Source organism: Hippoglossus stenolepis, chromosome 1 (genome assembly GCF_022539355.2).
Source record: "Hippoglossus stenolepis isolate QCI-W04-F060 chromosome 1, HSTE1.2, whole genome shotgun sequence".
NCBI lineage: Eukaryota > Metazoa > Chordata > Actinopteri > Pleuronectiformes > Pleuronectidae > Hippoglossus > Hippoglossus stenolepis.
Window position 1 is genome coordinate 17220026 of NC_061483.1, and position 26273 is coordinate 17246298.

A 26273-nucleotide genomic window follows, 5' to 3' on the forward strand; every position below is an offset into this window, starting at 1 on the left:
GCTCCACTGGATGTAGCATAGTATATTTGTTCACTGTTTCAGACTTTAAAGTAAAGGAGGCACCAAAGTGCTGAACTGACAAATATTATAATGTTAAAAGATCCACAGCAGCTGTGTCGAATTCACTGGCATATTTCAACTTACTGCATTCTTCTGTAGTTCTACACTGAGTTAAGGTCAAAACCCCTATCTCTTAAGTGCTCACACACACACACACACACACACACACACACACACACACACACACACACACACACACACACACACACACATTCCTCCCCCTCTCCTCCACTAATAAATAATTATCCTTTTGTGTGATGTGGCTTTGCTCCAAGGCCATGCAGTTTGCGTGAAGTAGCTTTTAGCAAAACAGCGCTATTACCAAAATGGGATAATTCAGAGTATGTTTTCTGCATGCTTTATTTTTTTACATTTTAATTAATTACTATGTTATTTAATATGTCATTGAGGAAAACAAATCACAAGTAAAAACCTCCAATATATCAATTAATAAAAAAAGCTTTTCTAAATTTGGATATGTGAATGCCTTCATTGGAATTAATATAATAATAACTAGAACTCTCAGTTGAGTGTAAACCTTCCAACAGTCCCCTTATGAAACCACATTTATATTCACCAAATCCAAATTGAATTGTATTATATGCTATCTCGCAATGTTAGAGAAAGAGAAAAAAAACTATCCTGAATCTGCCCTTTTATCAAATCTTCATCAAAACATACTGGATTCTTTGTTTTGTTTTGTGGAAATAAGTTTTCTTAACTTTGTCTCATCTTGCATCAAAACAAACAAACAAACAAACAAACATACAAAACAAAAATAATAATATACGATAATAATTAATAAATTAATACATATTTATAATTTAAATAAAAAATGTACTTAATAATTAACTTTTTATATACAGTCTATGTTCTTACCAAACCAATTGTGATCTCTTGTGACTCACCCATTTTTCACTTCTCTCGTGTCTTTTCTTTATGTTGTTGCCTCATCCAGTTAGAAATAGAGTTTGAAAATGGGAAATAGTTCATGTAACAGAAGAGTCAGAAATGATGTTAAAACTTGCGAGAAACCCACAGGTCAACAGTGCAAAACATCTTAGTTTTTATAAAAATGAAATTCTGTTTTATTTCGTTAAACTTTGAACTTTGTCAGTTTTAATCAGTTGTACATGTTCAGATATCCATATGTTTTGATGTATACACACAGGAAATTAAATACATAAAAACACTATTTTACTTGCTGTTGTCCATACTTTAAGCCCCTTCAACGAAGTCCCTCATTTTTCAGAGGAATTTAAACACCTCAAACATATTCATAAAAACTAATGCAGCTATTCAATTGACCGACACTTGAACAAAGAATCGCCCACTCATGCAAATGTGCTGTTAGTCAGGATCTGCAGAGAAGTGCACAGCCGCGCTGGCCCGGGAGTCATCTTCTTCTCAGCCTCCTTCGCTCCTCCCCCTGTCCACTGAGTTATGCACTATTTGAGCCTTCAGGAGAGTAAGGAAAGCCAGACATTATAGAGACAGAGGGACAAGGCACTGTTACCCTCACTGACTCCCACTTCCACCGCACTGCAGATACACAGGGAGCTTCAGATTTGGCAGAATTTGTTCATCAATGCGCCTTCAATCAATGTCGTCATTTGGTTGGAAAAGATGGCTCCTGTAGTGATTTGCGATAACTGATGTTTGTTTCTGTAGAGGACTTTCCTTCGTGCTCGTTGCTTCTTCAGGTTGAGTTTTTGTTGCGCTTGTAGGAGTTTATTACTGTGACTTTTTAATTTCCCATCCGTGTCTTCACTGGAATACCCTCATTCTTCTGTGAACTGTCTCGAGCTGCCTTCAACAATGCTGACTGAACCGTATGGAGCCATGTCCATGGGGTCAGACGTTCGAGATCTGACCCTTTTAACTCCAGCGCCTCCTATGCCATCCTTACCAGGAGCTGGTGGCGGCTGTGGGATGTCTGTTGGCACTGGCCAGTGGACCCAACTCCTGGACCTCCATCCAAACTCTCCCTACAGCTCCCTGCCCTCCCACCCCTCCCTGATCAAGCAGGAACCAGGTTGGGGGACCGCGGACCCCATAGAGGACCCTCACTGTGGACCCTGTGGGGCCTTCACGGTGCACTTCTCAGGCCAGTTCACAGGGGCAGGCCCCTGTCGGGTCGGAGCCTTCGGAGAACCAACCACAGGTCAACCCAGAGTGTTCCCCAATGGGACCTACCTGCCCAGCTGTGTGGACAGTCCCCCTGCAGCCAGGAACCAGGGTAAGCCTGCTGATTACCAGTCCCACCTTTGTCTCCTCTCATTAGCTTAGTTATGTAGCGGCCGCGAAACACGAGGAGCTGTTTTCACACTCTAATCAATGAAGTCTAGGTGTTATTACAAGCCAGTTATTTCACATTTCCTGACATGTGTTCATAATGTGACTCCGTGTTTAGGGTTTCTCAACAGTGTTGTGTCTGAACAGGATGCTATGAGCTGTCCCGGGTCATTCTGTCCCATGTGAGGAAGAGGCTGACAGATTTCTGGTAATCGTCTGGCAGAGATCACCAGTGGCTCCTGTCCACTGGGGTTTACAGAGTTTTTCTGTAGAAATGATTTTAATGCCTTTGAAATTCAGTCACTCGCAGAGTCACTACAACAGTTATTATTATTATTATCATCATCATATATAATAAGTTATTAAATTAGTGTTATTTCAACAGTAATATGTGTTTAATTTGGAATTAAATGATTAGGTAGATCATCTATAAGGCTTTACCAGGTTTAATTACTGCATACTAGTGCCTCCTTAAGTGTCTGTAATCATACACGTTCAAATAGTTTTCTGAAGTGCAGGTTTGTCTGTACGATTCACATTCAAAGTATTTTATGATTCTGTGTTGATTTTACCCACATTGTGCACAGAAACTTGGTAACAGCACATTTTGTAATTTTTGAAATTATGCCTCATCATAAAATTATTTGAGGACAGAATTATACCCTCTGGTACCGAAGAAAGGTTGTTAGTTTGGTTATTTTGGTTGTTGTGTTACTTATTTTCTATATTATTTTTGCTCATTGTAATTTAACATCATGAACAGTATGTTTGCAGTTTTCAAGAAGATTTTTTTGTGAAACTGACAATGAATTTGTGACAGTTTTAAAGTAAAACTTTGTGTCTCCAACACCAGGTGTAAAAATACAAGTAACACTGGGTCAAAACAATTTCTCTCTACTTGGTAAATTGAACCCAGTAATTTCTACAACAACAAAATGAACAATTATATACATTTACAAAGAATATATAATAATGAACAAGCTAATGTTTGCTGTAGTCATACAGGCTGTGGAAAGAAAATAATGAACTATGAATCCCTAAAATCGACTTGTTGCTCTGACCAATACTTTAAACATTTTTAATTCTTTACCTGCACAAAACACATCAGAGGGGGTTTTAAATATTTTAATCTGGAATCATAATCTGGAATAAAACTTTTCTGTGCTGTGTGTCCCGTTCTGCTTTAACATACAGTGGATATGATATCTCTCTGTGTGCTTACTGTCTGTTGGGGCGCATCACTCAGAGGTCAGACATTTAAACCTGAACGTGTCGGCTGATGTGACTTTGACAAACAGTACGCTGTGAGTCTTGTTTTCTCAGTGGAAAGTAGTTTTTGATGAAGTGATAAAATGCTCAGAGTAACATTCTACAGGCTGGGGGGATTTAAAGAAGAGTCACTTTTCTTTAAACTTTTCAAGATCCCTCCGGGGCTGGCCTCAGGATAAGGCTCTATGTGTAGACGCACATCACATGTGGTTGTATGATTGATTTCATGTACTATTATCAGATTTGACACCCTGCTTTAACTCAGTATACACTGTATGCATTGTTACTATATATTATTACCATTTTGCAGTCGTAACAGACAAACGTAACACATTTTCTATATGTGCAATTCATTTCTTCTCAATGTTGTTTTTTTATCGAGAATATTCTACAGTGGCTCATCTCGGCCTGTCAGAGGTGTGTTTGCCAAATTTCCTTTTCCATCTGCCTGCAACCACAAGGCCAAAGATTGATGGCTGGAAAAAATAGATATGTTACAAGGAAAGTGGATTTAGTCGTCTGACGAATGTGTCTCTGTAGTAACCCTGCTGGCACTTAGAGCTTCTACCAGGAGGATTCGGATAAACCGCTCAGATGCTGGAGACTGTGCAAGCTTCAAACTGTTACAGTCATTTGTGAGATGGTAATCTAATGACTCGACCAGGCAAATAAGATCCCTTTAACTTCCTTCTCTCTTTTGCTTTCTTTTGTCAGGTTATGGAGCGGTGGGTTTGGACAGCAGCCCCAGTTGTGGTCACGTTGCGTCCCACCACACCCCTCAGCTCTCCAGCCTCTCCTTCAAACACGAGGACACACTGTCACCTCCAAACAACATAGGTAACTGTCTGCATCCCCAACGTTTTTCCACTAAATTGACTCGCAGACTGGGAGGCTGTCCTGTCACGGCAAGGTTATATAAGTAACCTGTCATTTTTCATATCACAACAGAGTCGCTATTTTCCTTCATCTCTCTCCATCTTGTGTGCGCACACGCACACATTCATGCCAGCAGACACACACAAACACACTCCTTCCTCTCACACTAAGCATACGTATGGTGAATGACTCTGGAAGTGATAACTTGAGGAAACAGCTTTATGTGACTGCTGGAATGTCAAAAACTGTCTGGGGACTAATATACTATACGAACCTGAAAAGCACCACTGTTTCTAATTGTCCTGTTCTCTCTTTGAAAAGAAGAGCTGTGCCTGACCATGTCTTTAGAATGATCTATTAATCAGTATATTTATTTATAAAGAGGAGTGAATTTGAATGTTTTTAGTGGCACGTCTGGGACAGAAAACAATAAATAATACAAATATTCTTGGACAAGATCTTTCTTTGGAAAGTTTTAAGACTCATGTCTTAGTTAGCAAGCTGTTGTGGGACAATGAAAAGTGTGCCGCTTTGAAATTAGCAATTTTTCAAAGTAAAGTTGCAACTGAGTTTCTTAATCAATTAGTGGATCACAAGAAAAGGAATTAGGAACAATCGTAATAAAGTCTTAAAGGGCTTGACTTTAGGTTCGAACATTGGGTGCGTCTGAGGTCAAATAGATTGGTCAAATACACTGGATATTTTCTAAATTGTAATTTCTTACCAATATGTAATTGATATACAAAAGAAATAATCACTATCTATACGTCATATTGCCAGATAATACCAACTAAGTAGTCGCCAAAGTAACTACAGTAAAATAGTTACTCTTTGTTCTTGCTGCAAATTAAATTGAAGGGAGAAAACCAACCACTTTATTGTGTTTTTATAACAGTCAATCTTTTTCATTCAGTGTGACAGTATTAATATCGTGGTTTTTTTTTTTACAGGCATTGGCTGTGCAACATAACTTAAACCCACCTCTTCAGAACTGCTTGTAATCTGTGAATACAATGTATATTTACTATTTGTAGTTATTTAATTTAATTTCTCTGTTTTCTTTTAACATTTGTAAAATGTATTTGAGCCATGATAAAAGTATTCAAATGTTTTCTTTCATTATTTCAGTTGACCAGCAGTACGGGGCGCCTCCTCCCATGTTTGGTTGCCACAATCCTTCAGAATCGTGTCCGAGCAGCCAGGCTCTGCTGCTGAGAAACTACAACAGGTACAGTTTGTTGTCGCTATATTTGACTCCTGCTACCTTGAATCCTCTTTCCTGTGGAAATTCAACCCCCCCCTCAACATTTTTCAGAAGAACAACATTTAATGTCAGATTTACTCTCTGTTCATTTTCGGAGGTGTGAACTCTCTCTGATCCTGCGTTAATGTCTAATTTGTTCTGAGGTTAAGTGTTGCCCAGCAGGTCAAAATAAACACTTGAGTGATCTACTGCTGATGTGTCTGAGTCTGTCCTGAGGAACAAAAAGTAAAGGTTCAGTGTAAATAAGAGGTGACGGGAGGAGGGGTACGGCTAGGACAGGGAGTCTGCTTATTCTAACCTCTGAATGTGTTTCCAACTTGTTTTCATTTTGATGCAAAGCGTCTCAAAGGGTAAATTGGGATGAAATTCTTTGAATGCCGCCCTGCGATGTTGTTGGAGGAAAGGAACATGTGCACCCCAAATACTGGAACAGCAGCTGATAAGAAGGGGGAAGACTTCACTGTTGTTAGTACGTCCGGCCCGAGCTGGAAACCCTCAAACAAAACAGAAACATGGACACACACACACACACACACACACACTGTGTATATATGTCAGATATCAGTGAGTCTTTCCACAGTGTAACATAGCTGAGGGCTGATTAGCGAGCCATCATGATCCTTCCCTCAAGGACGTCTCAAGGAATGCTGTCCAGAATTCCCCCAAAACTGTTTCCCACCTTTAATGATACTGAGGACGGAGTGATGTCATGCACCGGGCCGTGGTGTGCTAGGCACCGAGGCACTCACCCCCGCAGAGTGCACGATTGCATGTCCAAGTGTGTGTTTCTGTACAACACACCAGTGTGGTCTGCCAAGGTAAAGAATGGCCCGGAGCCCGTGTTTTTTAATGAAGCCAGTGAGGAGTGTGGTGGGTGGACAGGATGTGTTAATAAGCCGACCATTTGGAGTTTCCCCTGAATGAAATGTCTTCATTATCCATATAAGGGAAGAGATAAGACAGGAAGGACACACTGTAAGATAAATAATATCAGTGATTTATAATTTCTGGATTTTCCCCAAAAACTACATTTTAACAAAGAACCTTCATAACCTTTTCATTTACTAATATATTACCATATTTCTTGTTTTTATGTTTCCCTCAGTGACAACGTTTACCAAATGGCATCTCAGCTGGAGTGTGTAAAATGGAACCAGATGAACAGCCTGGCATCTTCCATGAAGAGGTGAGCGTCTCTCTTTCTCTCTCTCACTCTTTCTATATTTTTTCCATATAATACTATATTCTTGTATTCTTTGTGATGGAGGAGGAAGAGGAGGAAGAGGAGGGTTTGACCAGATGGCTGTTGGCCTACTGCCTGGGGAAATCAGGAAGAGGAGAATAGTGTGTGTGTGTGTGTGTGTGTGTGTGTGTGTGTGTGTGTGTGTGTGTGTGTGTGTGTGTGTGTGTGTGTGTGTGTGTGTGTGTGTGTGTGTGTGTGTGTGTGTGTGTGTGTGTGTGTGTGTGTAAAAAGAACATTTTGACAAGACCTCATTTCTAAAAAATTGTGGTTTTAGATTTGAAGCCCCCTCAAAACCTGGTTTCAAATCTTAAGATACTTTCTTAACATTAAATCTTAAATACTTAATTAATTAAGTAATCAATCATGGAAAATATTATATTATATACCTTATATTATATATAATTACTAATGACAGGTGGTGAATCTATAAAACATTTTATTAAAGCACTTAATTAAGTTGTGATGTTCCAAAAGTGTGCTTGCTGTTAAAGACGGAAATATTTCTTATATCTCTTATATTTCTATTCTATTAATTAAAACACAAAATGTTTCTTGTATTATTATATTTCGAATTTTGTTTATTTATAGAATCTGGCATACTGTACTACATCATACTAAACTGCACTATAGTTTACCTATAGGAACAATGTTTTGCTCTGTGTTTTAATTCCATTTAATTAATTTTTCCCCAGCGGTGTTCATACAACCAGTTACGACAGTGAACCCATAGTCCCACCTCCACCCATGCTCGTCAGTGCTCAGTACCACATACACGCACACAGTGTGTTCAGAGGCCTACAGGTCGGTTTACACTCACACATACATCCATACACAGTTATACAATTAATACAAACGCAACATGAACATCTCTACCATGAAGCCCTCTTGACTCTTCCTTCTATCCTCTCTTTCTAAAGGACGTCAGACGGGTACCTGGCATCGCTCCTCCTGTTGTGAGGTCAGAGGCCAATGAGAAGCGTCCATTTGTCTGTGCTTATCCAGGCTGCAGCAAGAGATACTTCAAACTGTCACATCTGCAGATGCACGGCCGCAAACACACCGGTGAGACGATGGGATTTACACAACTGACTCCTGCTCGGACAGCTTCTCCTCGTAAATTACAATGACAAAGTCTGAAGAAGAGATAGAACCATCATGTTTTTTATCAGGGAGAGTTTGTTGCTCAGGTTTGAGTGTGTGTGTATCTGTGTGTGTGAAGGGTGGATCGATAAAGATGGAGCAAACTTTACCCAGATGAATCAAATCTAATCACGTAACATATGAATAATTTTGATGGATGATGATGATTATGAAGATGATGACGATGTGGGTGTTTTATTTTGCAGGAGAGAAGCCTTACCAGTGTGATTTCACAGACTGTGGCCGCAGATTCTCTCGCTCAGACCAGTTAAAGAGGCACCAGCGCAGACACACAGGTACACAAGTGTCAAACTACTGCATCTGTACAGGAGGACACACTGAGCTCATCACTTCAATTTTATTTGGGGGGAGTTATTGTAAATCCAATTTAATCCAGTGCAAAATACCATGACTCAAAGTTTAAGCAACTACCTCTGTTGGTCCTAACAACAAAAAAAATAATGTTTCTTTTACCATATAAATCCTGGTTTCAATAATTAGACAAATATTGTCTATGTTTCAATGGCTCACTTCATAAAAGGTCCAAATTATTATTTTGTCTTAATTCAAAATATTTTTAATTTAAAAAGAGAACCTCCTCATATTTTTCTGATATAAGAAACTTTGTAAAATGATCTTTTGTAATTTGTAAAAAAAAGCGTTTCATCTCTTACAGTGATCTAATGAAATGTTTAAACCTTTCTCTCATTTCACATTTCTCTCTCTCCCACGGCCCTGACCGCCGCCGCCCTCTCTCTCTCTGTGTAGGAGTGAAGCCCTTTCAGTGCGAGACGTGTCAGAGAAAGTTTTCACGGTCAGACCACCTTAAGACGCACACTCGGACTCATACAGGTAAAACAAGTGCGTATACCTTTATTTTCTACGTCTCCATTCTTTTTTGTCTGGCTTTTTTGAGTCAAGCACAACAAAACACAAGCTTGCATTCCCAGGGGTTGAATTCACTCTAAAGCAACAATTTCTCTTGTTTTGTGTTTTCCTTGTTCGTCCCCTCCTTGTCAGGTGAGAAGCCCTTTACCTGCCGCTGGTCCAACTGTCAGAAGAAGTTTGCCCGCTCTGACGAGCTGGTGCGCCACCACAGCATGCACCAGAGGAACCTGACCAAGCTGCAGCCTGCCATCTGAACAGCGAGGAGACGAGGAGGAGGAGGAGGAGGAGGAGGAGGAGGAGGAGGACGAGGAGGAAGGTGACAATATGTTGTGCCAGCTAGTAGAGAGAGAAGGTTGGAGCCTGGTCAGCGGTTATGGTGCCTTGTCAGACTCGCTGATGGGATGAGCACAGCTGATGCCTCCCTCAGCCACGCAGATGACGTCCAGAGCAAGAACTCACTGATGATCCACGAGATCCCCAAGAGGCACCTCCACCAGCGCTCGCTCATCTGACTTTAAAACTCAGACTTTGAAAGGATACGGTAAATCTGAGCCAAGAAGATTTTTTTTTTTTATAGGAGATGAGGAAAATATTGATTTTGGAAATTTCAGTACACTTGCACTGGCTTTTTGTTTTATTGTTAAAGTTGTGTCACCTTGAAAAATGTGCTGGGCCGTGTAAACTGGATTTAGGGAATGGACAAACTTTTTGTCCATGAAGCTGAGCACGGAGAATTGTTGCTTTTGGTGGAATGTGAACATATATCCTTACACTCGCCACCACCACCAAACTGCTTTGTATATGTTTGTATTTGCCCACATTTATAGACATTCCTTTTGTATTTTCTGTGCTTTTGTACGTTTATAAAATGTCGTTCCACATCAGTTTTGAGAGTAAAAGTGTGTGTGCTTTCTTGTGCGTGGGTACGAGAGAGGGAAAAAAGGAGGGCCAATGTTGTTGTTGTTGTCGGGCTAAGAGGCCACCTATGAGCGGGGGAGTTGGGGCGTGAGGGTGGTGGTGGTGGTGGTGGGGGGGGTTGTTGAGGTGAGGGGTGGTGGGTGACAGACAGTAAAACAGCACCCCAGCCGTGACTCTGACAGGGTGCAGGTCTCACCCTCCTAAATCTCCAGCACACATCTTCATAACCACGAACATCTGGAGCCCAATAAATCTCATTAGAGAAGACACATACCTCAGTGTCACCTGGCTCTATACTTCACTGACTGCCCCCTTCTGCACAGGCCAGGCCTTGACACACACTCACACTCACACACACGCACACAAACGTAAAATAATAGCCTTCGGTTTTAAACGACACTTTGCATCCTTAATCCACATGATGGCAGTATCAGCCTTTTCACTCCAGCACATGGGACTCCGACAGTGAGATACTCCTCAGTACTTCATATAGCCCACATCCACCCTGTCTTCCTCTTAGTGGCTCTGAATCTCCACAATAAATATGTTAATGCAAAAAACGAACGTGAGAGACAGGAAGGCACGTTGAGAACAGGCCCTGAAACATCAAATATGGATGATGTGGATGGAGTCGTGTGTCAGCTCGTGTGCGAGACGACGAGAGATGGGATGATTCAGCTGCAGCAGGTACGTTAATAAAACATGAGCATGGCTCTGTGGGCTAATGAAGTCACATACCTGGAAAAGCAATGTCAACACACATGTACAAGCACATACGTAGAGTTAGCTGTTGGCTACATGTTCACAGATGGAAACCACTGCACACATTTACTGGAGGCATTAACTCTGCAGCTGCACTGTACTTGTTTCATTCCCACTGCAGACCCTGCGAGAGAGATTAAGATGCCGCTCTCCTATTTCAGGGTCACGTACGGCTCATTTGAAGTGGTGATTCAAGTTGTTTTCCAATCCACGTAATGGCCGCGAGGTGGTATCTCTGTGATGTTGTGTTCTTTTTCTGTTTCTTAATCCGTTGCACTTTGATTAAGACGTGCTTCTCTTTGTTCTCTCTCTGCAGGGGAGCCGGGAAGCAGGGGGCCGAAGATCAGAGGGACAGCGGAGTTGAACATTTTACTCACTCCAGTTCACTCTTAACTGCAGACTGCCAAGACTCTGTGTGTGTGTGTGCGTGTGTGCACGTGCGTGCTTTAAATGCCTTCAATCATCATCACACACTGAAAGACACGCTGACCTCAACCCTGCACCGATGTACCTGATCTACATTCCAGAAATTGATTGAGAAAGTTTCAGATTGGAGATATCTGATAACACAGCAAACGTCTGCATTCCGTTCCCCTTTCTGCCAAACGTTACCACCGATCTGAATGCATGAACACACACACACACGCGCGCACACACACACACACATGCATGCACACACGCCACCAGATGCCCCCTCAGCTGTACTGCTGGCTGTTTGCCTTTAAGGGGTGTCAGCGTGGGTAATCTCAGGTGACATACACCTGGTAACGCACAGCCCAAGACATCTGTAGGACAGCAGGCCTGCTAACTTCACAGCCTCAGAACCGCATGCAACCACCCCAGAAGGTTTCCTTTTGAATGCGAGCGCGATATATAACCTCCCTCTCTCAATCAGAGCCAAGAAATAAGTACAGTTCACTCCATATATGCAACTTACAACCTTTACTTTCTTTGCACTCTGTGTGAAGTCACATAGAATTAGAATGGCACTCAGTAGAGCACGTATCTCCACCAAGGCCCAACAGTAACAGTCCCCTTAGATTCAATCACCAATCACACATTCATAGATATTAGTTTCCTAAATGTGCTGGATTTTTTCCTGAAGAGAATTGGAATGAATTATTCCATGAGAAAATTAAAAATGCCCTATCACACAATGTGGAAAAAAAAATTCTGATTCTGGACCAAAATTTGATTGGTTCTCCCATGACCCATGCCACATCCTTCCTCCAAGTTTCATGAGAATCCATTCAGTTGTTTTTGTAATCTTGCTTACAAATAAACAAACGGGGGGGTGAAAACATGACCTCCTATAGGCAGATGTAATAATGAGGCTTTTCAATGACTTGGTCTAATAAGGAGAGATATTATTTTCCAGAATGTTATCCAGTGAAGTCCCAGGTGCATCCAACATCAGCATAAAGCTCATGCTGTGATTCTTTGGGCAAAAAAAAGACGTTATTTAACCTCTGGGAGCTGGAAAGGTCAGTGCACATGTAGCGCACAGAGGCCTCTATGAGCCTCAAGGGATTGTTAACAAGGTCAAGGCCCCAGAGAGGAAACTTCACAGGAGTTACAAGGCCCACATGCAAAAAAAAAAAAACGCTACTCCAACAGGAGGCGCTGTCGGGGACTGTTCATATGTTAAGTGAAGCATGTTTTCAGTTGTATTCCCAGACACCCCCGCCTCCTCCCCTCAGGCTACAGCTCTCTTGTGCAGAGCTGCTGCTCGGCAGTCTGAGGGGCCTAGGGGTTCTTGGGGGGTTTTCCCTGTGGTATAGCAGGGAGCCTGAGGGGCTCCGGTGTGTAGGAGCACTGGGAATGCAGAGGCCTTGGGGGGCCTGGAGCTCAGATGGGGCCTAGAGGGTAAACTTTCTCACTCAGGGAGCAGAGATGGAGCAGATACAGAAAGACAGCGAGGGGAAAACACCTTGAGAGGAGTCTGTCAGATACGCAGGCAGCAGCCGGGAGGGTCCCATGAGAGTACACAGGCACAGAAACACAAATAGTATGTATACTCCAACCCAAAACCAATATGTGGGCCAGCAAATAGAGACAGTTAGAGCTTTTTAAAAAAAACATATAAATAACTCCCCTCGACTGTCCCGTCTTTCATCTTCTCCTCATTTCTCCCTCCTGCTGTCTCCTCTATTCCGCTGGAAGATATTAACTCCTAACAGGATTAGATGTGTCTCTATCATGTGAGATTCAAGATCACAAACCAACCCGTGCCCCCCGGGGAGCGGTGGGACGGGACGGATGAAAAAAGGCCTTGCTTCACCCCCTCCTCTGTCTCTCTCACCCCCCCACCCCCATCCCAAAGGTATCCAGATGCTGGGACATGGGGAGAGAAGACCAGGGAGAGGAGGGAGACAAATGTTGACAAATGGAGCGAGAGAGGCGTTTTGTCCAAAGATATCAGTCTCACTGGGATGACGTTGTCTCCACCCTCACTGTCATGAACTCCACTGTGGGCCACTTTGTTCGTCTTTTAATTAAAATTCGAAAAGTTCCTCTCCGCATATATCATAATAGGATATGCGGCGGCCTGTCAGAGCGAGTGGGCGGCTGGAGCAGCGAAGCAGCCGCGTAAAAAGCTGCTTGGAACTGATTTTGAGTCATCCTGACCTCAGTCCAAAGATCTCCCATTACTCCAAAGGCAGTTACAATTAGTTACCAACTCACTAGGTTTATGGTTCCTAAATTGAAATGTATGGCTCTTTAAAGCCTCCTCTCTAATTGTGTAGTCATTAATGGCCTATTTCATATCTACACTGCATTGACGGGCACATAAAAACTCACGATGATGGACGAGGAGCAGTTGTTTAAAGACACGAGGTTTTATCCTACCCATGGTTCTGTCCCATCACCACTAGGAGGAGTAGTGTCCCGTGGTGGTGGGGGGGAAGAAGATGGATAACCACTCTCTCAGAGATGGCATGAAAGATTGATGGATTCCTTCAAGCTTCATTTTCCAGAAGTAGAAACATGCAAGGCGCTGAATTAGCCTACATTCACATGACACGCACATACAATCACACTACTTGCACGAACACAGAGGAAATGGTCTGCGTATGATCGGGGCTGGAGCCCGAGTTTTAGAAACACTGAGATCATGAGTCGGGTTCAGACGATTCGGACAACACATCAGAAACAGATTTCTTTTTTTATTTTTATAAATATTTCCTGCAAAGCTAAAATTCTCTTCATGATACTCTAGCAAGAGTCTTTATTTTGTGATTTAAGATTGAAGATGAAGTCCATTTTTCAATGAAGGGCTACACGTTTTTTGGAAAGACAACCTGTCTTTTGAGTCACATTTTATTTATAGAGCCTGGGACTGAAGACAAAGTTATTTATTCATGTCTAACAAATATTTCACCCCTGCTGTCTTATAAAACCATGAGAGATGGGATGCACAAAACACAATAAATAACATAAAGAAATAAATAGAATCAGCCTTTAAAATACCATCCAAGTACAGGCTTTGAATGTAGAATGTGATATTTTAGTTTGATCAGGGTGTTTTTTAACATTTTTGTTGATATCTCCAAGAATTATGCATGAATCAAACATATTTGGGGCTTGAAATCGATCAATGTGTGTAATTTCATGCAGATCCAAATAAATATCTGTATCTAGTGGATTTAAATGTGGTATTTTTCAGCTGCTGCATGGTATGGTATGGCTGCTGTATGGCTTCTAACTGCAGCCAATGTGTAGCTGAGAAAAGTAATTGTTTTAATTTGAGGGGACTGGTCGCCCTTGGCGGAGGTTTGCGCTCTACTAGGTGAAGTTTTAGTTAAGACATATGACTACTAGCTTACTGAGAAGTAGAAGTAATTCTACTCATTATGGTGGTGACGGCATTAATAGTAAGTTCTTCTGTGGGCAGCTTCTCCTTATTCGCTGCAGTTTCCGTGATAAAACTATGATAATAATGACTTGACCTTAAATAAGAAGAGCAGAGAAAAGTTGTGAACATGTCACATTCAAGTAAGACATATAAAGTGTTTCGTGTAAAAGCTTGATAATGAACGATATTGTCCTTTTTCTTTTTTTCTTTTCTTTCTTTTTTACCATTATGCATGTTATTATATAATGGGCAGAAAGCTTGTTATGAAAGCCTCAGGATGGGTCAGATGTCTTGAAGATCATTACCAACAACACCCTGAGCTACAAATCCCCAGGGTGGAAGGAACAAACACAAGAGATGAAAGACAAAGATGAGGAGGCGCAGATAAATTCCGATGGAAAATAGGCCATGGTCATGATGCTAAGAGTCAGAGGGGAGCAGAGTAACAGAGGTGTATGTACATGTGTACTTTTTCATGCAGATGAATAGTACATTTTTGGTTTTGCTGATATACAATTTGCAGTGTGCAATGAAAAAATTTAACTCTTGATTGTTGGTGGACAATAATACTGAATGGGGGGGGGGGCTCATGGTCACAGACATTAATATGCTACACACTTTATGACCCCCCTCTCCCACTGCCCCCATCCTCTTCTCCCCCAGAGGGCTCATTATTGTCAGTGGAGAGGGGTTGATCTACGCAGACACTCATATGAGCGCCGTCCGAAGGCATTACTGCACACACACACACACTCCCCCAGTGTGAATGATTAGGATCCTATCATAAACAGGAGGGGCAGGCTGTTAAACATGACCGCGAGGCAGGCCACACACAGGCCACGTGCCCCCCCACATCTCGCATTCGTTTCTTACACATCCCTCTACGCACCGCTAACACTCATCCACCTTCACTCACATGTTGACCCAGACGCACAGATGCACCCAGACACACGACAACCCTCATATGCTGTTTGGAGGAAGTCCATTGAGCTACTTGGTGTTTTAAGCTGCCCCAATTATTCAAATGTAGGATGCAAGACTCACCCCCCCGCACTGTGTAACATGGCAATAAAGCAAACATTAGATTATCTAATGGACGGGATCAAGGCAAGGCCGTTTTATTTATAAAGCAGGTTTCATAGGCAGAGGTGGTGTACAGAGATATTAAAAACAAGAAAGAGACAAATCAAGAGAAGAAATCTATTTAAAATCAGTAGAGTTTAAAATGATTTTTAATATAAGAGAATATAAGAAATTCAAAAGAGTGGAATAAAAGGGGTAAAGAGATCAACAGAGGTAGAGAGAAATAAAAATGATGAATCTGTATAAATATGAGGGAGAGAAATAAAATAGTGCATAGTGACTAAAGGCTGCCTCATGTTTCGATTTTGCCCTGGGTACCACTAGCAGACCACTCCTCAGTGATCTCAGGGGTCTCACAGGGTTGTATTGGACTATTAAGAGATTTAACAAAACTTAAAAATCAATCCTGTGGCTGATTTAAGAACATCAGGACCTAAAAATAAATAAAAATACAGATGCCACTAAAGGTAACACCTTGTTCATCAGACCTGGAGCAGGAATTCATCTAAAAAGGAATTTGCATTCTGGCACGACACTCTGCAAGTGGAAACCATGCAAGAATCTGGTAACATATTTCAGCAAAGTCACCTAAACCTAAAGAAATGTTAAGGATTAAAAAACTACCGAACAGGACGTTGTATGGCTCCTGCGGTCTGAGAGTGTTTGAAGAAGGTCCTGCATTACAACAGAATAACACAGCCCACACATACATCGCCCTGTCCCTTGTTCCTAATGAGCTTTATCGCATTGGTCCCGCTTGACTTGTCTTGCTAACTGGCACACATATATCCATATGTTCCACATGAGCAGGCAGAGGGGACAGGCTGGGTGGCAGAGCTGCTTTCTCAGTTACATCTAAGAGTTTTACTGCAACAGCCAGCAGCAACAGCAAGTCAGCTTAACTCCATGTCCGCTGTGCGTGTGTGTAGACTGCGATTAGTCATGAGAAGTGTTAACAGCATTTGCTTGTTCCTGATGTTCAGCGCATCGAAAACTTGAATACCGACTCGAGGACTTGGGGCGGCCTACACCCAAGACAAAGAAGCTGCCTTCAGTGTGGCCCGTGTGAAGCTTTAAACCCCATACAGCACATGTATACGTGTATGAACTCAACACATGTCGCCCGTCTCTCTCCTGACCTGCAATTAACCCATGAGGGTTTTGATGTATACATCTATTTAGAGCTGTTTTCAGATGTGTCCTGAAATTTTCTGTAGCGGCTGTACGTGAGAACATAATTGTGGGAGTACTTCCAGAAATGTTCCTGCCAGCCCCCGTTGTAAAATGTCCAGAGAGTGAGCCCATGTGAGAAAACTAAAGGAAAATGTCTGGAATATTCATAGTGAGTGAGTGGGGGTCCAGACCCCGAGTTTGGGGACCACCGCTCTAGAGAGAAACACATTTAAAAAGTCTTAAATATAACTTAGCTGTTCAGTCGTAGCAATTAAAACATGCCTGTGCTTTTCAGCCACTGAGGACTTCTTCAGTGCTAGTCTGAAATTTTTCCTTTTGGAAAAAATGAAAAGACAACATATTTATGTAAAGAAATTATAATTCCTTGTTCTCTCAATACGGATGTTAAGCAGCTTCACACACAAATAAACACAACTTTACTTTTACTTTAATTGTGACAAAACTCATGTGCAGTGTGGAAAAGGAAACTTGTTTGTGCCCATGTGTGATGTGGAAGATTCATGCAGCTGAGGTTTGGGTTAATAAAGAAACAAGAAAAATGAGGAGGAAAATGGTTTTCAGTTAGGTGAATTTGACTACACAGCTCTATGCACCTGTCATATCAAATATCGATTTCGGAATACAAAAACAACAAAAAATGATAAAAGTTGAATTTCTGAATCACCAGGTGAATATACAGTATATGTAATGTCAAATACAGTGGGAATAAAAACATTGGGTTAATCTGATACAGAAGATGAACATAGATGTAACAAGAACATGAGAGGAAACTTGTCTTCCCTCGTGTTATGTATTTCAGACATTAGTCATCAAAAAAATCCAACATGGAGTTAAACTGGACAGCTGTAAAGTAACAGAGCAAACGTTTGGCCCTAAGTAGACCAATAAATACATTTCAAACCATGAACAAAAAAAACTTTCACAGGCTAAACTAAAACCAAACACGTGCAAAAACCATGCCGTTGAAGATCAGTTAGATTTATAGCATGTAACTAATCCAAAATAACAATAATAATAACAATAAGGCAAACAAAAAAAATGTGTTTTCAGTGAAAAAAAAAAATCTCTATTTGAACACTGTAATCCTGTAAGACACTCAGACCTTAAGTTCAGAAGTTATTTTTATAAATAAATAAAACCAGCATAATCGTTCCGAGCTGTAGTTTCACATTAACGTTGCTGTTCCTGTATCTGACAATTCACGTAAAGCTCAGCATTGGACTTTGACGGGTTTTATGAAAAGACTGTCTGCACAGATCTCTGAGGCAGCGAAGCCGGCCATGCGGCTGGAAGGCACCATCGATGGAGAGTAAGCTCTGCTCCTGAATGTCAGAAACCGAGTAGTCGACACAAACACCGAGACGGACTCCTAGTGGCAGGACAGAACTTCATTCCTCCGCTTGTTTGATATCTACAGTGTTGGTTTTAAAGTTCCGCACACTGACGTCCGTCCCACTATTACCAGGAAACAATGGAGTGGTGGCAGTGGTGGTAGGAGGAGGCAGAAGAGTCTGTGATTCTGTCTCTAAAGACAAAGATGTTCAAGAACCCTTCTTACACATACAGACACACACTCACACACACACACACACACACACACACACACACACACACACACACACACACACACACACTCACACACACACACACACACACACAGAGCTCAGAGCTCGTCATGGTTCCTGGTGAGGTCCTCTCCATAGTTGGTGGCCTGACTTCCAACGAACATGTTCCAGTTCTCAATAATCTCTTCTTTGGTCAGCATCTGATCCTGAGAAGAGAAGACAAGCGAATTGCAAGATCAGTAATTGTTATCATAACCGTATTTAATGCAGTGAAATATTATGGCCAGAAGAAAAGACACAGGACTTGAGCTTGTTCCTGAAGCTCAGTCACGTTGTACCTTGTCCTGATCCGACTCGTAGACCAGATGTCTGGCCTCAGCCTGGGCATGGTCGTAGTCTTGGGGCATGATCCAGTGGCGGATCTCGTCCTGGTCCATCTTACCATCTTTGTTCAGGTCTCGGAAATCAGAAAACTGCTCCCGCTCAGTCTTGACCCACTCTGGCTCAGGACCCCCGTCCTCATGGGCAAACATGTCAGCTGAAATAACAAACACAGCTGTGAAGTTAGCACAGGAGTGGAAAAGTGGGTGGCGTTCCTCAAGGCTCCATTTTCGGACTCTTCTAATTAACAACTACATGCTTCCGCTCGCTCAGATAATAGAATATTGTAACATCTCCTATCATAACTATGCAGATGACACACAACTCGACATAACAGCGTCACCACATAACTGCGGCACCTTACATTTACTGAATAATGAATGTTTGTATGAATGTAACTAAACAGAAAAAGAAAAGAAAAATCATTTAAAGGTCAAAAGTCGGGGCTCACCTTGATTCCATAGCTACAAAGCCACTAATCAAGCTGGACATTTTTTCTGTAGTTATGGACTTATGATAAAAATTACAAAAACAGCCTAATGCCATCTTAAAAAAAAACATAGCAAGAATAAAAGGATTTCTGTCTAAATAAGACTAAAAAACATGTTTGTGTGTTCATTTACGGTGGGCTACAATATTCTGACGCCTTCACAGGTCTTGGTAAGAAAATCTAAAAGACGACTGCAGCTCCTGCAGAAGGATGCAGCCACAGTCCTCACAAACAACAAAAAAGTGAAGAACATTACACCAGTTCTGAAATCACTGCATTGGCTTCCTCTGCAGGATAGTAATTGGCAGCTTCAAGGCTGTATACAGATGTGAGCCTTTCCAGCCCATGTGCAATCAGTGGACTTTACCACAGGTGAACTCCAAACAAGGTGAACTATTACTGATACCTGAGCTAAATGTCAAGAGTAATAAACACATATGTCAATGAGATAATTCAGATTTGCCTTTCAATAAATTTTAAAAAGAAAAGTTGTGTTAGGCTTTGTCATTATGACGTGACCGAAGAAGGAAAAACCTCATTTAAACTGTTTTAGTATAAGACTGGAACACAACAAAACATGAAGCACTCTCAATTCTTTCTAAATGCACTATGTATTTATCAGCTTGTGCTGCTAATTACCACTGAATGGTTATATTGCTGTTATTTCCATTACTGTGTTGTTGTTTGCTTATTTAAAATGTATTTGATTTACTGGAATTCATTGCTTGAACTCACCGATGTATTCGTCCTCATCCACATGTCCGTCGCCATTCTTGTCAATGTCCCCCAGGGTCTCCTGCATTCACAAGGAGTTAACGGTGTCATTAAAGGAAGACACACGGGTCAACAACAGTGAAACTTTCACTTTGAGTAATAAAAGACAAATAGGTTGCCCCAGGCAGGATGAGTGAATGTACGGGGGGTCAGCTAACAGAAAGCTTCTTATGTAGCAAAACTCCTTTAAGCCTTGCTCGATCGTTTTCTCTCCAAGATCCTGGATTTGACGGTGTGTGAATTGAACTAAACGGTCACTTAATGGTTTGCAGTGTGAGCATTAGTTAACAACCACACATTTGCATGTTTAGTAACTGAAGTGCATGTGGCAGTATCACATGCACGCAGCTACACAGATTCAAATCAGTGTATACATCCTCCAGGTGAGATGCCCTCTCTGAACTCTGCTGAATCATTCATGGACATGTAGCTTCTCTACTCTAATAGCTGGCGAATAATAAATAAGAGCATTCATCCATTTTCTATAACCTGTGAAAGGTTACGTGTAAACAAGACATTAAATATGAAAAAGCGATCGGCCACTGTAGATCTGTAAACACTGAGTGTCAGAGGTATTCTTTACTTTAGTGAGCTTGTGAGGGACATTTCACAATAAAAGTGCTACATTCGAGTTGAGTCAGTAACATTAATATCATAGTTTACAACTATGGCCAATGCTATACCACATGTCTTGATGATAAACTGAATTCATTGGGATGATTTTGAAAAAAATCATTATTAATAACATTGGTTATATTCAAATTGAATGTGGTGTGAAGCAGAGCAACGGTTTGATACTTTAGTGAATGAAAAGGTTGACTGATCCAATAGTCAATGGTTGATTACTGGTGCAGTGGTTAGCACTGTTGCCTCACATTGAGATTTGGTTTGAATCCCGGTTTGGTCTTTCTGTGTGGAGTGTGCATGTTCTCCCTGCGTTTGTGTGGACTTGCTCTGGGTACTCCGGTCCTAAGACATGCAGATTGGGGTTACGCTTAATGGAGATGGTGGGAATGTGAACGTGAACAGTTGTTTGTCTCTATGTGTTGTTCCTGTAATACGCTGGCAACCTACATTTAGCTGTTTTCAGACATGTCTTTTAAATGTTATACGCAGAAAGGCTGGAGCCTCTCACTCGGACATACAGCCCCTCCGGAGAATGTCTGTTCTCCAGAGTCAAGTGCATGTCTGAAAGCAGCTTTAGATGGATGGATCGTTTACATGAAACAAAATGCAGAACATGGGAATTATCTCAACATGTATGTTTGAGTCTCAAGTACTTGATGACAACCATTTGTCTTGTGAAAACAAAAACCTTCTCGTACCGTGCATGGCAAAAACAAAACATGGTGTTTTCTGTGCACGTGCATACACACCTGCTGGACAGTGAATGGAGCAGAAGTGGCACTGAGGGTAATGATTGGAGTGGTGAGCAGTGTTTTTTAAATTTTACAATGTGCTGTAGTGGAGGTTTCTAGCCTCTGAAAGCAGCAGCAGCAGAGATCAGCAGGAAGAAATGTGACGCTGGACATTTCAACAGAGCGTCCTGTTATGTGAATGAGAGTGTAGAGTTGGCGCTCTGTGAAGTGGCTTCGTGTTCCTCCCTCTAGGAGCTCCATTAGTTTCTGTCCCATAATCATGTTCAACCTAGAGCCCTTGAATGTCTCCTGAATTTTTCTCATACGACTGCATGCGTGAAAGATAAAGAAGGAACCTAACCCCTTTCTTCCTATTGTGAGAAACTGAGATAAAGCCAGATTTACCAGAATCAGTGAAGACGCCACAGGCGGAACCGTTCCTTGGTTAACATTCGGTGACATAAAAATGAGCAATTAATAATTAACTCTGTCAAATGGGTGGTACAACTTTTATGAACACGGCAGCATAGTGCATCGCTGCTAACATTTGCCACACAACTGTTCCAACGAAGCCAAATTTATATTTAAAGACAGAGTCTTAAATAGGACAGTGGGACCATCCCTCTGGACCTGTTCCAAAAAAAAATACAGAAACTCAATGATTTCCAGGCCCGGTTAACATTTCATTTGGGAGTCATCCAAACGAAGAACATTCATCTGAGAGGCCCAGGAAGATTAAAGACAAGGAACAGAAACTCAGATTTGCTCCTGTAATGAAAGTAGATTTCTTACTAAACTTTCACTTCACTGGATTTTAGTTTGTTCTTAGTGTTAATCGAAATGTCTGGTATTTAGAGCGTCCTCTGAGGAATCTCTAGAGACAAACAAACACCAGCCTTATTACCCTGCCTCTTTGAATCACATTGAATTAAAGGGTGGTTACAGAGGGCTTACCAGAACCACTATATCCTTCATGTGTTCAAACTCCTCCGGGTGGAGAAAGGCTGTGAACTCCTCTTTGTCGGCCACCAGGTCCCCGTTCAGATCCGCCGTTTTAAACCTCCTCTCGTCACGAGGAAGCATCTTCTTGAAGCTGAACTGGTCGGTGGCTTCCTCAAAGTCCTCCGGGTTGGCTGAGAGGGTGAATTAAAACCAGGTTACTGTGGTGTCTGCAAATGTTATACTTTAAAACTGTACTTTTAAAGAAGTGACTCCTTACACAGGTAGTATCCGTATGTGGCTTGCTTGTACTCATCCCATGAAACCTTGTTGTCTTTGTTCAGGTCGTAGTCTGTCCACACCTTTGCCACGTTCTCATACACATATCGCTTCTGCACACGTTTTATCCACGCGTTCAGCTCGGCTGTGGTGATGTAGCCATCGGCGTCGCCGTCTATCCGGTCCACGATTTTTCTGCGAGACAAGGAAAGAGAGGAAACGCTTTGTTGGAGACATTATGTTCACGGAAAAGTCAAGTCTGGGGTGGCTGTAAAGCGGGTCGTCCTCTAACCAGGTCAGTAGTTCAATCCCCAGCTCCCCCATTCCTCATGCCGATGAGTACTTGGGCAAGTTACTGAAGCTCAAACTGAGCCTGAAAGTGCTGCACCTAGATGCTCTGTATGAATGCGTGTGTGAATGGGCGAATGGAGAAACTGTACTGTGAAGCGCTTTGAGCGGTCATCAAGACTAGAAAGGATCTACATAAATACAGACCATTTTCCATTCACATTATTGGGCAGCTGAGAAAGAGCGGGACGTCCACTAACCAGAACATTGATGGTTCGATTCTCATCTCCTACAGTCCGCATTACACTACTGAGCACCAAAATCCCCCCCCCAAGGGCTGTGCCATGGTGTGATGGAAAAAGAGTTGTGTATAGAAGCATTGTGTGGCTGAAGGAGACTTGAACAGCTCACAAGACACTGCTGCTCCCTTCATCTCTGTCAGACACTTTCTTTGTATAAATACTTTCAACAACTCTCCATTTATGTTAGACAGTGTTTTTTCTCATGAATGTAAATATTGTTACTTTGGTACATGTGACATCTAACTGCCCTTCAGTCCGTCCTGGGAGAGGGATGCCTCACATATGACTCCCTCTGAGGGGTTTTCCCTGCTGACAGGGTTTTCTTCTTGGTAGTTGAGGAGGGTTAAGGACAGAGGATGTTGCAGCTTGTTAAGCCCAATGAGACACATTGTGATTTGTCAATATGGGCTCTACAGATACAATTTGACTGATTGATTGATACAGTAAAGCACTTTGAGTGGCGGGTAAGATAAGAAAAGCAGCTAGAAAAATACAGTTCATTCACTTTCTAACTCAACGATGAGTTGTCCACAAACCTGCGGTCACCAGCACCAACAATCAGGAGTAAATATAAATTTGGCAGTGCCATTTTCACTACAAGGAATGTGGCTCTAATTAGACTCTGGTGGGAGGGGCAGGCAAACCTATTTCAGTGCGTTAAAGAAGTGCAGTGTAGCAGTGGTGTATTCTGAGAGCTGGGCTGCCACGTTGAGATGTTCCAGGGATCCTCCCACTCTCCACACCACAGGAAAGAGCTTCTCTTTGGGGGAGAGCCCAGATCAGCCAACGTGTGTTTCGTGGTGCCAACTTGTCACCCAGACAAACTGAACCACGTGGCACCTGAAGCCTGTGACATCAGCACTGCGCATGAAGTCTGCCTCCTGCCACAGCACTTTACTCCCAACTCCATCACCTACGAATGCTTCTTTAATGATGATGATGGTGATGATGATGATGATGATGATGTATAATTAAGATTTACGCAATTAGCTCTTGTAGGAAGGAGGAGTGTGTGCGAATGATGCGCCGCTTTACTCAGGCCTGTGCAGTGGGTGTGCTGGCATGCGCATCTTTCTCATGCACATCTGTCTCATGCACATCCCTCTCATGCACGTTGTTAAGTTTTAATGTAGTTTAGCCTGAACAGAAACACGCAACCGTGGAGGAGGAGGGAAGTGAGAGGACGTGATTCAACAAAACACAAGTTCAATGCAGCAACCCTGAGGCTGCCAATGAGTGATTGGCCTGGTTTTTTATTCCCAAACATCAGCTCCATGTACCAGAGTGAATAATAATAAAGAATACTACTAATAATAATGGTCTTACCCGAGTCTGTCCTTGCTCTCCTCCGGGGTGAGCTGGTCAAACGTCTTGGCCTCGTCTTTGCCCAGAAAGGCCTCATGGTCGTACTGGAAGCTCTTGTTGTCTTCTTGCGCCGCCCGGAGCAGCTCCGGGTCCTGGAAGATGACTCGGTCCTTCCTCAGGGTCGGCTTGCCGTGCACCGCCGCCCCCGTGCACAGGAGGAGAGCGCACACGAAGCCCAGCGCGTCCATGGGAGGATGTTGTTGGTTTCCGAGACGCAGGCCTGTGACTCTGCACCGCACAATGCGCCAAGCGGTCTGTGGAGCAACTTCCCAGTGGCTGCACCGCTACACACCGAGCTCTCCCTCTCTCTGCTGCGGCATCAACACAAACCCAATCCTGCACACGGCTCCACGGCTCCACTCGGATCACACACACTCCGCACTCACGTTCTCCGGTGCGTTTTTTTTTTGGGGAGGTAAATCCTGTCCCTCCTTTTTTTTTTTTTCCAGGAAAAGGGATGCAACCAAACCGGGATTTCCTGCCGCCTCACGCACAGCCAATCACGGCGTGCGTTTCAGGCAGGGCCCAGACTCGTGGACCGGCCGGGTACTTGCGATTGGTCCGCGGGGGAGTCGGTAACGTGAGCGGGATTCAGGCGCCACGTTGCAGGCTGACGCTCAAACTCGTCCCCGCTGTGAGTGGACTCAGCGTGGGTCAGCGTGGAAACAAGAAGTCAAGGGAACAGCTCCACGACCTGCGACAAGCTGCCTCAGTGGCCCCATCATGTCCCCATCATGTCCCCATCATGTCCCCCCTCGCACCAACACACACTGTGGCTGTGTGAGTGTGTGCAGGTATGTGTACGCAGGTTAAAACTTGGCCTCAAGGCCCCACTGCCTCAGATCGGCCCTTTCACCAACTAATACACAAACCTGTAAAAGTTCATAACCTCACAAAGGGTTTAAAACTAGGTCCCACAACCCGGATACCCTTATACTATCTGCATGGGGTCACAGTGAGGCCTGCAATCAGTGTGGCTGTGTGTACATGTCTTTTTACATAGTTATTACCTGGCATGTATAGCCCTCCTGTGTCAATGTGGAATATATGATATATAAATGAGGCCATTTTAAGTCGAATATGAATGTCGCAGCTTACGGACACTTGGATGACACACAGGAGCGGTATGGAGGCATTTTATGTTTTTCTTCTGTTTTGTTACATTTGAAGAAGTGGTCGCCATTTACTTCAATCGTATTGGATTTGGCTTCAACGCTGTTTACACCTGAAACTCCAAAAGTGTTTTGTGGACTCAAACACTTCACCCACCCCTCCATCAGCATAGTGGTGAGTAGATGAGTGGATTTTAATTTTTGGGTGAACTATCCCTCTAATATGAAAAAGTCAAATACAGTACTATAAAACTATATACATTCAGGGATGTCTTTGAAACCAAAGTGATAACTATAGGAACATGTATGTATAATTTATTGCGCATTTTCCATAGGTGAATAACCAAAGCAGTGCAAACAGGCAGGTAAACAGATATGCAGAGGATATTGAACTATGAGTTTAGAAGCCGAGTAATAAAAAGTGTTTCTTAAAATCCTCATGGTGTCACAGTGAGGCCTGTTTGAGGCTGATTGAGAAGCTTCCTCTACAGAAACTTGGATAAAAAACCCAGTGACTACTTTAATTATATACCACAGCAACATGTATTTACTATTTACTGGGAATCCAGGCA

The 26273-nt window shown here is 42.5% G+C and overlaps 2 protein-coding genes across 5 annotated transcripts; one reads left to right on the forward strand and one right to left on the reverse strand.

The window, feature by feature from the left end:
- Positions 1 to 1485: 1485 nt before the first annotated feature.
- On the forward strand, positions 1486 to 9919 carry wt1b (WT1 transcription factor b). 2 transcript variants are annotated; one of them, XM_035147746.2, is made up of 9 exons: positions 1486 to 2299; positions 4339 to 4461; positions 5629 to 5728; positions 6870 to 6950; positions 7700 to 7808; positions 7925 to 8069; positions 8354 to 8443; positions 8916 to 8999; positions 9168 to 9919. In XM_035147746.2, the coding sequence occupies exons 1-9, from the start codon at positions 1879 to 1881 to the stop codon at positions 9287 to 9289; spliced, it is 1275 nt and encodes a 424-aa protein (XP_035003637.1). In that variant the 5' UTR covers positions 1486 to 1878; the 3' UTR covers positions 9290 to 9919. The 2 variants fall into 2 exon arrangements, with proteins under 2 accessions (XP_035003637.1, XP_035002829.1); XM_035146938.2 differs by having other exon boundaries at positions 1490 to 2299; positions 8916 to 9008.
- A 7340-nt stretch (positions 9920 to 17259) lies between these two features.
- On the reverse strand, positions 17260 to 25058 carry rcn1 (reticulocalbin 1, EF-hand calcium binding domain). Of its 3 annotated transcripts, none has more exons than XM_047340700.1 (7): positions 24551 to 25058; positions 22636 to 22829; positions 22371 to 22549; positions 20020 to 20080; positions 18752 to 18951; positions 18508 to 18619; positions 17260 to 18439 (listed from the first exon to the last, which is right to left on the reverse strand). In XM_047340700.1, exons 1-6 carry the CDS (start codon positions 24775 to 24777, stop codon positions 18512 to 18514), a joined length of 969 nt encoding a protein of 322 aa, XP_047196656.1. In that variant the 5' UTR covers positions 24778 to 25058; the 3' UTR covers positions 17260 to 18439; positions 18508 to 18511. The 3 variants fall into 3 exon arrangements, with proteins under 3 accessions (XP_047196656.1, XP_047196652.1, XP_047196654.1); XM_047340696.1 differs by having other exon boundaries at positions 17260 to 18445; XM_047340698.1 differs by having other exon boundaries at positions 17260 to 18453.
- Positions 25059 to 26273: the final 1215 nt, after the last annotated feature.

Coding starts and splice junctions, on each gene's coding strand:
- rcn1 (XM_047340700.1), bottom strand. CDS start 24,777: ATGGACGCGCTGGGCTTCGTGTGCGCTCTCCTCCTGTGCACGGGGGCG. Junction 22,830..24,550: donor GAGAGCAAGGACAGACTCGG/GTAAGACCATTA, acceptor CTTGTCTCGCAG/AAAAATCGTGGACCGGATAG. Junction 22,550..22,635: donor CACATACGGATACTACCTGT/GTAAGGAGTCAC, acceptor TCACCCTCTCAG/CCAACCCGGAGGACTTTGAG.
- wt1b (XM_035146938.2), top strand. CDS start 1,879: ATGCTGACTGAACCGTATGGAGCCATGTCCATGGGGTCAGACGTTCGA. Junction 2,300..4,338: donor CCCTGCAGCCAGGAACCAGG/GTAAGCCTGCTG, acceptor TTCTTTTGTCAG/GTTATGGAGCGGTGGGTTTG. Junction 6,951..7,699: donor CTGGCATCTTCCATGAAGAG/GTGAGCGTCTCT, acceptor ATTTTTCCCCAG/CGGTGTTCATACAACCAGTT.